Source organism: Genypterus blacodes, unplaced genomic scaffold, assembly GCF_046128005.1.
Source record: "Genypterus blacodes isolate CSIRO-AG114 ecotype Tasmania unplaced genomic scaffold, CSIRO-AGI_Gbla_v1 ptg000033l_1, whole genome shotgun sequence".
NCBI classification, from domain to species: domain Eukaryota; kingdom Metazoa; phylum Chordata; class Actinopteri; order Ophidiiformes; family Ophidiidae; genus Genypterus; species Genypterus blacodes.
In genome coordinates this window covers 2,390,981-2,405,800 of record NW_027466846.1, presented here as the reverse complement: position 1 = coordinate 2,405,800, position 14,820 = coordinate 2,390,981, and the positions used below count along the sequence as shown (strand labels likewise).

Genomic DNA, 14,820 nt, shown 5'->3' with positions numbered 1-14,820 from the left:
TCAAAAAGTTCTAATAAAGAGTATGTAGTCAACAATTACAAACTTTAGTTTTACTGCACTTTGTCAGAAATGGATTGCAAATATACATACGAAAGACGTACTGTACCTTCAAGCTCTGACTGAGAGAAGCGGTATGTATTTCTGCTTCTCTGAGTGTCTCAGAAGTTTCTCTCTCCATATTATCTAACACATCTGATGTCAAGCAGTCTTTTAGAAACTGCTGGTGAGACAGCACCTCTCGCAGGTTGAGTTGCATCTTTTCACCTTCATCTATTGTCTCCTAACACAAAGAGACAAAGGCAGTGTTTGGCCGTGACATATTGTACACACTGTCAAGTGAACATACATACAAGCCACATTATTACACTTCACACATTCCGGAACATCAAACGTGACATGAGTTGATGAGTGGCAACATCTACAAGACTAAATAGCAAGTCCTAAAGCTAGACGGAGAACCTTAATTTTTCTATCAACTGCCACACTGTATTTAAATGATGGGCAGTTCTACTAGTCATATCAATCAAACTTATGTATATGTGTGTGTTTTAGTTGATCTAGATTTGTTTTATTTAACCCAACACCTGTTTCATAATAGAACAACTTAGATACAACTTAGGTATCTATTTTTGCAAATGAGTTCTTGAAATGGTCTATTCCATTAAATTCAACTTGGCAGTATTCAATTATTTTATTTAACTATTTCTGAAACAAAGCGCTTACTTGGCAAATCTTACCAAGGTAAATGCAATTAAAACATACCTGTAGAGAATAAATAGTCTCTGATGGTTTGGTGTGGTTCCACTGCTGCAGGATATGAAGACATTCCCTCAAGCAGCAAGCTGTGTTTGTAGAGCAGGTACTCTGTCTCTTACTCAGCCTAGATGCCAGACTGTCGATAAGATACCAAATATTATAAGCAAATTGTATCAGTACTTGGCAAAGGTACAACAAGTCACACATGTATCGACGCCCACCATCCCAAGGGACAAAGCATCTAAAAATATCTACCGTAATTATGAGTGAAGCATTCACAATTTGAGCAAAAGTACAGTATAGTACTTTGCAGCATAATGTACCCATTTTTCAAAAGTAACAAAAGTCCAAAATGATCTTTAAAGTTTAACTTACATCCAATTTGAAGGATTTACAAGATGTCAATTCATTCATTCACAACATTTTAGTGATTTTGAGGATTTCACAGATTTCAACTTAATGGAAGGATTTACTCGTCTGGCTTTCATAAATTCACTAAAACTTGTCTCATAGCCAGCATGTCAGACTGCTGACTGTTTTTCAGAGTTCCTGATGTCTCCTATTTTGCAGCCATAAAGATAAAGTAAAGTAACACCAGTGAAATATATATATAGTACTAATATATAGGTACCATATTAGAATACATCTACTGAGTTGCATCCTTTGGTATTACAGATAAACTAAAATAGTTTGAAAAATGAAACTAGAAATTGGGAATTACAAGAACAGAAAACATGCACATATTTCACAGCAAATAACCCTGAAGTGTGTTCCATGTGACTGACAAAGAGCAGATTGACCTACAGCAGCATGTTGTTGACTTGTAAAATTAATGAAAAATTCAATTGAAATAGAAGTGAGCTACCTGAGAATTAATCAAAAATGAATCAGTACAATTGAGCTGGGTTCAGCAAAAAATGCCTCAGTGGTCAGTGAGCAGACTATACAAACATGCTTCATGTTTATATATTGGCAAATAATACACTGTTGCCCATAACGTTGGAATAAAATATTTGACCTCTGCTCATGAAATGATTGTGACAATGTGATTTATAAATTGGTTTCACCTGGGTAACCTGGACTGAGTATGTAATCATTGCACCTGGTCAAAAGTGATTACTGAAATCATGATAAATTAAGCTATAGCAATGACAGATTTGTACTGTATATGTATCTATGTATATAATCAAACAGTTTCCTTCTGAATTTGAATTTAAACATTTTTATGATTTACTGGGAAAAAAATACATTAATCTACTGTTACTTTAACATATTTAAATCTTAAACTAAAAATAATTAAATAATAAACTATTTTTTACTATTTTGCAGTTTTGTTTTTTACATTTTGTAAGTGTAGCATTTTTCCATATTTTCATCATTAATCAAATTGATTATTGAGTGTGGAGTTAACAGTTGGAACAAAGAATCTGATTTAAAAAAAATTATTGATCAGACTACTATAAATACAAATAAGGGAATACAGTACCTTTCACGTTGCTGCTGTAAAGATTCTGCCATGGTGATAATGTCTGCTGGCAGCTCGTTCTTGGTGGACGCTGTCTTTACTTCCTGGTACAGGTCATGAACCTTCATACCCAAATCTTGTAGAGACTTCTCACAGTTCTAAATACACATGGTGACATTATCATAGAAGTTACCAAATGAAGTATTCATCAATGCCAACTTAATTGTTTATCAACAACAATATCCCCAACACCCATATGTTCAGTTATATAATATGTTGGGGCATTAATAACCATTGATAAAGCATTAATAACCTGAAGGCTGAGCCAGTGCTGTTGGAGCTGATTTATGTTGTTCTGTGATTCACTGTAACCGAGGGCCTGATCCAGTGAGCGGAGCTCCCACTGCTGGGCTGCAGCTCTCTCCTTCAGACCGTGCACCTCCATGGCAAGCTGCTTGTCCAGCTCCTCCAGCTGGGCCTCGCAGGCAGTCAAACGCTCCCTCACCTCCTCCTGTGAGGTGGTGCAGAGCTCGTGCAGGTGGCTGACCTCCAGGGTTAGAGCGTCTCGACCTCCCGGGGTACAGAGTCTGAGTAAACTGTCTCTTGCCGAGTCCAATTCTTTCATCTCCCTCTGCTCCCTGTCCACTGTCTGAAGCAAGGCCTGTCACAAAGAAGGAGAACCAAATTATTAGAATGTAGACAGAAAAGGACTTCACAGTTAAGTCAATATTCAGACAGTGGTGTGTTTGGAACATTCATACCGGAAGCCAAATTTCTACAATAATTAGTAAGGACAAATACAATAAAACTAATTCAAAAAAAGCCTTTTGACTTTTTCTTAGCATTATGTCTTTTAGATACAGTATATATGTATCTAAATTATCATAGATATACGTATATACATATTATATTTACATATCTGTGTTTTAGATAGATATATCTAAAACACATAGATGCGTATATATAACATATGATTATACTGTACATGGTATTGTGAGGTATATTGTTGTAAATTAAAATTATCAATAGAGAGAGAGGGATTCTAATGAATTGAATGAATTGAATTAAAATGTTGTGTGATCAGACCACATTCATGTAAAGAGAGACCAAAATAAGACAGAAGCGTCTTAGTGACACTGCATTCAAATTAACTTGTTGTGGATGTGCTCATGTACATAATCACTCATAGTTGGTCTGATACAGTGCAATAATGTCTGTGTGGGTTTGTGTGCACACACGTGTGTGAATGAGTACGTTCTCTTCTCTGACCTTCAATGTGTTAATGGTGCTATGCAGACCCTGTCTGTCTGTTGGAGGAGCCCCCAGGCCTTTAACATGCTCCCTTAGCCAGTCCTGGGCTGCTTCGTGCAGCTCCACAAGCTGAGTGCACTGTCGCTCAGTCTGGATGCCCTTCTCCAGACGAAGTCCTGCACCCTGGGATCAACACACACAGAGTATCAACAAAGGACTATTTGCTGAGGGCTTGTACAGGGACATATCATTGTAAAAAGTCTTCAATATAGGCTAGGCCTTAGCTATTTAAAGCTTTGTAGACAATTAAAATAAATATTATGGAGAGCCAGTGCAGGGAAGACAGAACTGAAGTAATGTGCTCTCTCTTCTTAATTTTGTTAAGATGCTTAGCAGCAGAGTTCTAGATCAACTGTAACCTGTCACCTGAATTTTTAGGAAGGCCAGTAAAGGGTATTGCAGCAGTCAAGCCTACTTTTTATAAACACATGGATGAGTTTTCAACACCTTACTGGGTTAGAAATGGCAGGAAGGTTTACAAGACATTTGAGAGACCAGCTATGTGGTATGGTTTGGAGGATTGTGGCACTGACGAAAAGACAGGAGGGGGAACTGCAGAGGCTAAGATTGTCGTTGGGAGTTCAGAGGATGGACAGGATTACGAATGGGTACATTAGAGGGACAGCCAAGGTCAGATGTTTTGGTGACAAAGTGAGAAACACATATCAGGAGAAGGATGCTGACGAGGGAACGATGAGAGAGAACATGCAGGTGTTGGTGCAAGAGAGAAAGATGCAGAGGACAGGAATGGATGGAAACAGTATCAGAAACTGTTTCTGTTGATTAAGTGGTACATTTTCAAACCTTTCAGCAGTAGTGGTGACAAACTCAGTCATGTAAAATAAAAAAAATACCCCTTCACCACAGAGTGTTGGACTTACAGTCATGTCCGCCAGCAGAGCAGGGATCGATTCCTCCATGGCAACCAATGATTCTTCAGACCAGTCTGGGTCCTGGGTGATCTGGAAGACCTCTGCAGCCTGTGGTAAGACATCTGGGAGTCAAATTTGGGACTTTGGGGGCACACAAGGGAACGTATCATTAAACTCTCATTCCAGTCTGGGCGTCACCTGTGTGTGGAGCTTAAAGAGAATGGAGGATAGGGCTGTGCTGCGGTCCAGCAGGGTCTGTGTTTGCTCCACAGCTTGCCTCCGATCTCCCAGTCCTGGCCAGGGAAAGAGACGAGGTAGGTCGGCAATCTGCTTCCGGAGCTCAGCCAGACGGACCTTGGCCTGACCTAGCTGGCACTGACAGGACACCAGGTGCTCCACAACAGGCTTCAGCTTTCTGGAAGGCAATATAGCAAGACAATAAACTGTATCTCAGTAAGACAATTGAGAGACTTACAATTAAAACTACACTTACACCTACAATGGGGTCAATCACAGTTTCTATTGAAGGCAAATGCAGGAAGATACTTTTTCATACCTCTGCACCTCCTCGGCTCCCTGCAGAATTCTCCTCAACTGCTCTTCTGTGTCATTGACAGTCTGCTGAATCTCTTGTCTACTGCTCTCCTCCAGCTCCTCGTGGTCACAAAGACTCTGAGCTCGTCTCTTCAGCTCTGACAGCTGAGCCTCTCCATTCGACTTCGAGCTTAATATTACCTGAGGACAAAACCAGATGCTGTTTGTCGGGACACATATTCTGTTGTAAATCAGAATTCATTTAAACTGCCAACAGCATCATCCCTTTAAGACCTTATGTAAAGATTGTACAATGCACGATTGGTAAATTCGGATCATCAGTCATTTGTCAGTTCACACAGGCACGAACAGGTAACACTGCCTAAATATAAGCCTTTTTGAATTTAATCATTTGCAGTTTTTAAACCACAACAATCTCCATAATCTATAATCCATAATCTATCATCAATTTCCATGCTTTAGAAAGTAAAGCAAACTTTTCAACAGATATGATACTGGAAACTAAACACGTGAACAAAAAATGTAAACTGTAGTACTTGCTTGAAATTTTAAGTGTATAATCATTACATGACTCTCCAAAAAAAGACAATGAAGTGTGAATGTGAAATGCTGTTTATATCCAAAGGACTTTATGTACACAGTATTTAGTATTTTGTCACCTGTGCAGTGTTGAGTCTGTACTCTATCTGGGCCTGGCTTCCCTGAGTGCCACTGCCCTGGTCGTCACTCTGATGTTGTAGCTCTTTCACCAAGGCTTGAGTGCTCCTTGCCTTGGTATGGAAGGCTTCGAGCTCCCTAGAGACTGAGTACTGGAGCTCAGCTTTCTTTACAGCCTGTTCAGCACACTGCAGGATTGTCTTCCATTGCTCCTCTGTGTCTTTTACTATCTGCTGAGAGTCTCGCCTGCTGTTCTCGTCCAGGTCCTGCTGTTCACACAGCTTCTGGATTTGTCTCCTTAGCTCTGTCAGCTTGGTATCTCCCTCAGGCTTGGACCCCAGGATGGTCTGGGGATCAAACAAAACAAGTTATCTCTTGTCTCTTTTTAAATTACTTCACTTCTTCACTTTTGCTCAAATTTCTGGTTAGACGGACCTGTGCAGTGTTTATTGTCTTTTCTGGATCTGTTTGACTCTTGAGACAGAGGAGGCACTGCTGCTTTTCTTCCAACCAGCCTCTTGTGTTTTCCTTCAGGGCTTCATAGTCTCTAATTAGCCCCTCCAGAATACAATGCTTATTGGCCTGATCCAGGGCCTGTTTAGCAGCCTCCAAGGCTCTCGTCCACCTATTCTCAGCATCTGTTATTGCCTTTTGAATCTCTAGTTTCTTGTGTTCATTGAGATCATGGCCACATAGACTTTGAGCTTGTCTTCTGAGCTCCTGGAGCTTGGAGTCTCCCTCCGCCTTGGAGCTGAAAATGCCCTGGTATTGAGGAAAAAGACAGTTATTTTAGTCGGCCTTTAGTCATGAATTGTAGTTTTCGAAAGCCCCACATTTTTGAAAACTCCACCTAAACACCACATGTGAATGTTGAAGTTATTTCTCTGTTGTTGCTGTGCCTCCCGGAGTGTGTCTCTCGTTCTCTCTTTCTATCTAAACCCAACCGGTCAAGGCAGATGGCCGCCAACCTAGAGTCCGGTTTTGCATGAAGCTTCTGCCAGTTAAAGGGGATAATAATATAATTTAATATACAGTATATAGAGTAGATTGTCACGGTGTGTCTCTTGTGCCACTTTCGGTTTTACTTTGAAACTCGTCTTCCCTTCACTTGTCTATGTTCCGGCGTCTTTACTTCCTACCCTCCTGTGTGTCTCCTCAGTCTGATTACCTGTCTTCCCTAATGTGATTCACCTGTGTCTCTTTGTCTCCTCCCCTGTCTGGTGGCCCGACCTCAGACCTACGCCTGCACCCGACCTTGTCTGCTATCTCCAGCCCTCGGACTTACGCCTGCCTTCGACCCTGTCTCTCGCCGCCAACCCTCAGATTTACCCTGCCTGTCCCCAACGCCGCCTCTTGCCCGTTCTCCTGGATACTTCTGCCCGTCTCAATAAATTCTTGTGTTTCTGTGAATCTGTGCTTGGGTCCTCTGTTCTATAAGCTGTGACATATATATTATATCTATTTATATTAAACTAGTAAAAAGTCTCCATGTGGACTTATACACTGTATATATATGTGTGTGTGTGTGTGTGTGTGTGTGTGTGTGTGTGTGTGTATTAATATAAATGATTTAATTGAATTAATGGAAGATGTAAATCGGGCCTTGCTGAGAGCTTGAATGGTCACCACAAATGTCAACACTTTCATCTCTAATGTGCAGCCAATGAAAATATCTTTGTCCTCGCCGTTATCTGACTCTCACTCCTAATGCTATGAAGGCTTACCTGTGCTGTGTGAAGTCTGTCTTTAGCGTTGCTTTGGCTGGACAATGAGTCCAGCATTTGTTCCCGGTCCCTTAGCCAGGTCCCAATACCCTGACTATGGCTGTCAAAGTCTCTCAGCTGAAAAGAAAAAAAAGACGTACAGAATCACATGTCAACCTTCAGTCAAAGGTCCGATTGCTTTGGTTAATTTGTGTGTTAGCAGGACAAATCAAAAAGCTTCTGATGGATTTTTATGAAATTTGTGTAGAGTCTTGGGTCAGGGATCAACTTGTAAACCTTTGAGGCAGATTGGATTTGAACGTGAATACCGATTATGTAGGAGCTATATTTATTCAGACACCAGATAGTCACAAATATGCAACTACCAGCATCCTAGTACAAACTGTTTTAATGTATCTTCAATAGTTACAGAGCTCCATCCATGATAGCTCAGCCATTCTTGGATTATCGGTTGCTATTATCATCTCTTATTTAGTGAATAAAGATAGAGATAACATTAAAGCTACTATGGGTACTAAGGTCAAGGGGTGAAATGGTAACTTATTATTTATATTATATAAATAAAATTACTGAATTATTTACCACCATACCTTTTATGTACTTGTACACATACAACGTGTACACACAATGCATGTTTTGGGTGTTATTGCAAATTAGAGAGAAATGCTCAGCCTTGACAGAGGTTTGCCATCCCTGAAAGCAATACACTGTCTCACATTCTGTATCTCACCTGGAGCTAATGATTACATTGCAGAAATGTACAATTAGCAAAATATTAATTGACTTTTTCCCATTGGCGTCACACAAAGAGTCTTTAGGTTTTCTCTCGTTCACTGATTTGTAATATAGGAAGATCATCGTCTTACAGTATTTCTACTGAAAATGTGTGCAATGTCATAAATGTCAAAGTGTAAGTACCTCCAACATTCTCCTCTCAGTCTGCTCTGAGATCTGAGCTTCTGCGGCTGCCTCCAGCTCTTTAGCCTGCTGCAAGACTCTCCTCCACTGCTCCTCTGTGTCTCTGACTGTGTGTTGAACCTCCTCTTTCTTGCTCGTCTCCACCCCCTCAAGGTCACACAGACTCTGACCTCGCCTCCTCAGGTTGTTCACCTTACAGTCACCCTCAGGTTTGTCTTTCAAGATGGTCTGCCACCACCAAAATACAACACTTTAATAAACACTATACTATAATAACTTGAACATACATTTTTCATTACATTCAGTCCCTTATTTATTCACACAACTTCATTAATAACCTAGTTAAAGCCAACTCATCTTAATTCATGAATCAAATTACGAGTACACACCTTGGCTGTGTGAGCTCTCTGGTCAGGCGGCATGTGAATGCCCACTGACTGTAGCTGATGCTGCTTGTCTCTCATCCAGGACTGTGTGTTTTTGTTCTGTGTGTCAAAGTTGTCTGAGAGGCTGTGGAGCTCTGCTTGTCTTGCCATCTGCAGGATTGTCCTCCACTGCTGCTCTGTGGCTGTTAGGGACTGCAGTACTTCTTGTCTCCGGCGCTCCTCCAGTTCCTTACCCTCCAGCAGACTCTGGCCTTGGGTCTTCAGGTCCCGAATCCTGCATTCTCCATCAGATTTGTTTGTCTGAAAGGTCTGAACAGGAAAACCAGTGGCCAGTGAATGTAAAACCCCTTGTAAAACTAAATTTAACCCCATAAATCCAAAGGTACTGGGATTTTTTGAAACTATAAATGGTTTTCTATTGGTTTCTATTTTTCATAGTGTAGTATCGATCCATCCACCTATTTATACATCCATTGACTTATCTACATCTAGGTTGCAGAGACATCAGGCTACAGGAGCCCAAATCACTGCAAATCTCTTTTTCCAGACACATCCAAGTCCTCTTGAATCTAACTAGATTGGACGAAATCCTTCCAGTTTGATAAGATGCCCAAACCACCTCAAGTGGATGCTTTTAGCACTAAGCAGCATTGGTTATACTCTTCTGATGTTTCAGTTTTCAGAGTCCCCAATAATGGCATAATTGGCATGGCTAATCAAAAGGAGAGTTTAATTCACAAACAAACCTAATTTCTGAACTCACCTGCAAAGTCTGTAACCTCTCTTCAGGTATGTGTACACCGAGAGACATCAGCTCCTGCTTCTGGTTCCTGATCCAGGATTGGACACTTTCAGAGAGAATTTTGAAAGCATCACATTCCCCTTCTACTGCAACTTGCTTTACAGCCATGGTGACCGCCTCCTCAGCAGCTTGTAGAACCGTCTTCCACTGCTCCTCTGTGTCCTTTACTGCCTGCTGAACGTCCTGTCTCCAGCTCTCGTTCAGGTCCTGGTGCTCAGACAGACTCTTACTTTGTGATTTTAGGTCATTTACCTTTGTGTCCCCCTCACATTTGGAAGCCAACACATCCTGCAAGCAAAACAAATAGGTAGTTCCTCAATGTGGGCTTTTGGATTGAAATACTGTATAGTACAGACACATACATACATAGACCAGGAGTACGATACCAGCACTTTGCAGCAGTAAAAAGTAGTAAAAAGCAGCAACTTTTTTGCTTTATGCATGTTTCTTATATGTTTATATATGTTTTTGTACCACATTACCCAGATATTGATCTGTGGTATTTATTTATGTGGATTCCCCTAGACCACTTTGAACTGTCTCAACAACTGATTACTCAAACAAACAATAGCAGTGTTTGGTGCACATGTTAGAAGATTACTGTGCTTGAAACAATACTATTTGCTCTAGAAAACTTTTTAGAACCACGACACACTTCTGGTGTCACCTACTACTCATTTGGTACAGCAGAACAGAACTGGACAAGAATTAAATGGGCTGCTGCCTCTTAATGACACTATAACTTTTCCCGAACTGTGTGAAACTAAACCAACAAAGGCTTTTGGTGTATCTGGGAAACCTAACCGCTGGGACAAGCCTGTTGCAAGACCAAAAAGGCCTCCACACTAATGGTGTCGCATTATTAATGAACAACTTTTAATGATCCATCTGTATAAGTCTAACACACAGCAGAATGCAGCAAAATACAACAACCTCAGGGTCAATCTGTTGATAATCAGTCTCCAAATCTGTTTCCCCACATGACCCCAGGATATGCTGGTCACACCACTGGATGTTAGTAGACTGTATTACCGCAGGCATAGAAGATGGAAAGAAGATGTTTGCGGTCAACAAGGTCCCTGCCCCATGCCCATTACCAACAAGTTTCTATTTCCTTTCCCTGCTGGGCAAAGACCTTCAAATAGTCACAATGGCCCCCTCCACCAACCTCTCTTCTATCCTTATTCTTCGGCTAAATCTGCAAATGTATCCAGTTTGTCTCGTCAACCACAATCAAGGAATGGATATCAAGGCCTCAAGACATGTCAACCACGTGCCTTGGAGTCTAGTCCTATGTCTAGTCTTACGTCAGTTTTTTAAATATGAACCTCTGAATATGGAGAAGAAACATTTTTGCTGCAATGCCACAAATACCTGGAATAAACTACCAGCAGATTTGGGACAACATTGACTAGTTTTAAATCCAGACTAAAAACACGTGTGTGTAGGGAGGCAATGGCTCAGTGGTAGAGCTTCCGCTTGGAAACCGAAGGGTTGCTGGTTCGAGTCCTTGCCGAGGTGCCCCTGAGCAAGGCACCGAACCCTCAATTGCTCCCCCCTCTGTAACTTACTGGGTGGTGATGTAATGTAAGTCGCTTTGGATAAAAGCATCTGCTAAATGCTTGTGATGTAATGTGTTCATCATTGCATTCTCTTCAACTCCAAAACTTGACTTGACTTGACTTTTGCTAAGCTGAAAACCTTTCACTTTGATAAGTGATTTGATAATATCTTTTATTCTTTATTCAACTGTATTTTTATGCATTCTTTTAAATCCTGTTTTATTATTTCTGAAAATGTATTTTTTCATGTTTTTATATGAAGCAAATTTCTCCCTTGTGTATGAAACATGCTATATAAATAAAATTACCTTGCTTCGCCTTTTTTTGCTTATATTTTAACTCACTTGTGCAATCTGTAGCCTTTCTTGAGATGGTATTCCAGTACCAGTTGCTGGCCTCAGGTTGTGATTTTGCTCTTGGATCCAGGACTGGACACTTTCACTCTGGTTTTTGAATGCATCCAACTGCTTGCCTAAGTGGGCTTGTGTCTCAGCCTTGTTGAGTGTGTCCTCAGCAGCCTGTAATACTTTCCTCCACTGTTCCTCTGAGTCTCTGACTGACTGCTGAACTTCTAGTTTTTTGCTCTCATCCAAGTCTTCGTGCTCACACAGACTTTTGCATTCTCTTTTCAGGTTGTTCACCTTAGTCTCTCCCTCAGATTTGGAGCTCAGAATGGCCTAGTAGAAAATTTGGACAAATCACACTTTTAGACTAACTGACATTTATGTAGGCAAACTACATCCCCCCCTTTTAATTTGTGGCTATACTGAAATTAAATGTTCTGAATTCTAATTTAAAAGGGAAAATTCACACTAAATTCAACATTTATGTTATGGATTATTCTTAGTTAAGTAGAGTTTGGGCTCCAAAACTTAAAATATTAATAAACAATAAAGAAAAAATAAAGAAAAACAAAATAGAAAAATAGAAAATTCGGCTAAAGCTTTACAGGCTTTAAAGCTTTGGAAGCATGCACAGTATCATGTCTTACTAAATTCCTTTAAAATCTGATACTGATAAGGTTTGTGATATCCTCCCTTACCTGTGACATGTGTTTAGTCTCCTCAGCCGGTGTGTCTCTGCCACTGGATATCAGGGACCGCGACAGGGCATTGATCCAGGTCTGGGTGCTCTCAGACTCGGTCTTAAACCTGTCAATCTCCCCCTGTAGGGCACTTTGGGCACATGCCTGTGTTTGCAGTCTGGCTTCCAGGTTTCTGTAGCGCTGTATTAGGTTATCACCATCCTTCAGGAGGTTGTCAGCTCTGACACCATGCCTCCGTACTGCTGCCAGCTGCTCAATGAGGGCCTCAGCCTTTTCACTTTGACACAAGAACAGGCACGTTATATGTACTGTGTAAGTGGAAAATAAGCTTCTTTAAAATTTAAAAACCCTTCTAATCAAGAACAACAGAGGCCTGGAAAACAAAAAAAGCCCTTTTTTCCCCCTTTTTGTTTTTACAAAGTTTCATCTGCTTGTAATCATTATCTAGGGGTCCTATTTTCGATCAAAGCATTGCAAAGGACACCAAAATTAAAAAAGTACTTAGAAAGAGAGAATGAAAAACAGACTTTCTTTGGAGTCACATTGAAAACTCTCAATTGGTAAATGTGTAAATAACTAAGCTGTTAGGTAGACATTCTGTATGACATCAGATGGTTTTGTTTTAAAGTGCATGTGAGCTCTTGGCTGTATGGATGTTGGAGATTACCTCTCATCCTGAAGGTCTTTGAGATGTTGTTTGACTCGTTCTGACTGTACTGGCTCTTTTTCTTTGGCTTGCAGCCAATCACGGAAGCTGTTGTGTTGCTCCTGCAAACTAGAGAAAAAAACTCCTAAAAAGTCTAGATTTGTCCAACACAGGGAAACTTGAAGGCAATGATTTTCACTTTAGCCCCCTGATGATAGAAGCAGCATCTACCTGTTCAAGGTACTAAGGACTGCCTCCATCTGTTGCTGTCTGTTGTGGCAGTGTTCTCTGAATGTGGCCACTTCAAGCTGTTGCTCCTTCAGCCAGTCAGCTAGCTCAGCCAGCTGCTGGGGAGGAATCTGCTCGCTGCCTCGCTCCAGCTTGGCTCTCAGCTGGTCCAGGCGTCTCTCTCCATCCTTAGATGCTAAGAAACCCTGAGGACAGTAGAAACACCATAGCCTTATTGGGAGAAACTGGGGATCAATAAAGAACTGTTCCAAGATCATCATCTATCCATCATTCATACGTCCATCCATTCAACCATAAACTATACATCCATCCAACCTTCTACTTACAGCCAGTTTTTGCAGAGATGTTTCCACATCTGTTCTGCTCTCTGGGTTCTCAAAACACTCGTTGACTGACAGTTGCAAATCCTGGAACCATTCTTCAAATGACTGGCTCTCATCTAAAAAATAAAGAAGAAAAATATGACAATAGTAAGATAAGTGCAAAAGTACATTACATTTTGTCTAAATTTGTGATTGCATGATGACTAAAAGCAGCTAACTGTAAGAGACTTCAGTCAAAACTAGCTGATCAATTTGAAAACTGCTGAATTTGTATTCATATCACACAATTCTTATTTCCAATAAACTAATAACAACTGGAAACCAGTGTAAGGTTTTAAGAATCTGTGTGGTTCACGTGTGAAACCAAGTAATGGAATTATCCATGAAACTTCTTGTCCCCACTGTATGTCATATACTACAACAGAATCACCACAGAAGCAGTTTGAAACAGAAGAGATGCGATAGGAGGAGATATAAGCTAACCTTTGATGGCCCTGAGCAGGCCTTTCTCCCTTTCAACTCTCTTTAGTTGGATCAGGTCTTTGGTGTGGTTGATGGCTTCCCTCAGCCGGCTGCACTCTGCAGACAGAGGCTCCGTCACCTGAGGACTGGCCACTCTGGACACCAAACCCACCTCCTTCAACACAGCCTCAACCTGCTCCTCCTCCACCTCCAGATCATCACTCACATCCTGTAACAGTGGAATCCAACATTAGCGAACAATGGCCAACCTGCAATGCCAATATGCAATGGTGACTGATTTCAAATAATGTTACTTTCTCCATAACGTGCAGGACTTTATCTAACTTTAAATTCCTTTACTGCACTTTAAACATAGATACCTCTATATATACCTCTATGTTTAAACCACAACCAACAGTATGATCGAGTAAAATTAAAAAATAATGCATTCCAACAGAAAAAGTGGTCTACCTGTAGCTGAGTGCTGGCTTTAGGGTCTGTAGCATTGATTTTATTGAGGGAAGACTGGATTTTTTCTATGGCTGACTGGGAGCCCTCCATCTTCTCTGCAAGGTGTTTTTTCACAGCTACCAGCTCCTCAAAAACATCAATGCAATCTGTAAAAAGTTCTTTCACCTGCTCCATCCTCTTCCTCAGCTGGGTTTCCATCACCTGGGGATAAAGGATCAGAGAGGAGGTGACCAAGAGGACAACATAAAGATCATGGTGGAGAAGAGGTTAAAACATACTGAATCCAGAAACCGCTAGTAGTCAGTGAATCTGCATCAGTAACAATATGTTTGTCTCTATAAAGATAATAGAAGGCAGGGAAAGTTTTTTCAATTGTTCAACTTACCTGAAGCTCCAGTGGAGCCTCCGGACTCTGCAGCATCTCCTGGATCTCCACAGACTTCTTATTGAAATGCTCAATGTGTTCCTCATTGGCATATATCTCCTCCTTAGAAAAGAAAAATAATTGCACATATATATACCTACTCTAGATCAAGGTTAGCTCTATATCCCGAACCATGGGCCCGTCAGACTGTTATAAGGTCACTGCTTCATCAAGACCTTAAAGAATGAATTT

The 14,820-nt window shown here is 40.8% G+C and overlaps 1 protein-coding gene across 3 annotated transcripts in view; it reads right to left on the bottom strand.

Annotated features, from left to right (window-relative positions):
* Positions 1–14,820, bottom strand: part of syne2b (spectrin repeat containing, nuclear envelope 2b) — a 71,494-nt gene that overhangs the window by 24,612 nt on the left and 32,062 nt on the right. For all 3 annotated transcript variants that reach the window (XM_076146719.1, XM_076146717.1, XM_076146718.1), the window contains exons 33-54: positions 14,590–14,691; positions 14,205–14,405; positions 13,755–13,962; positions 13,275–13,387; positions 12,931–13,133; positions 12,721–12,828; positions 12,051–12,330; positions 11,353–11,685; positions 9,408–9,734; positions 8,648–8,953; positions 8,259–8,486; positions 7,341–7,457; positions 6,052–6,378; positions 5,619–5,963; positions 4,961–5,139; positions 4,603–4,819; positions 4,414–4,512; positions 3,491–3,655; positions 2,535–2,882; positions 2,243–2,379; positions 763–892; positions 107–280 (exon numbers count right to left, since the gene is read on the bottom strand). In XM_076146719.1, the coding sequence (XP_076002834.1) occupies positions 107–280; positions 763–892; positions 2,243–2,379; positions 2,535–2,882; positions 3,491–3,655; positions 4,414–4,512; positions 4,603–4,819; positions 4,961–5,139; positions 5,619–5,963; positions 6,052–6,378; positions 7,341–7,457; positions 8,259–8,486; positions 8,648–8,953; positions 9,408–9,734; positions 11,353–11,685; positions 12,051–12,330; positions 12,721–12,828; positions 12,931–13,133; positions 13,275–13,387; positions 13,755–13,962; positions 14,205–14,405; positions 14,590–14,691 (4,647 nt within the window). The remainder of the gene's footprint in view (positions 1–106; positions 281–762; positions 893–2,242; positions 2,380–2,534; positions 2,883–3,490; positions 3,656–4,413; positions 4,513–4,602; positions 4,820–4,960; positions 5,140–5,618; positions 5,964–6,051; positions 6,379–7,340; positions 7,458–8,258; positions 8,487–8,647; positions 8,954–9,407; positions 9,735–11,352; positions 11,686–12,050; positions 12,331–12,720; positions 12,829–12,930; positions 13,134–13,274; positions 13,388–13,754; positions 13,963–14,204; positions 14,406–14,589; positions 14,692–14,820) is intronic.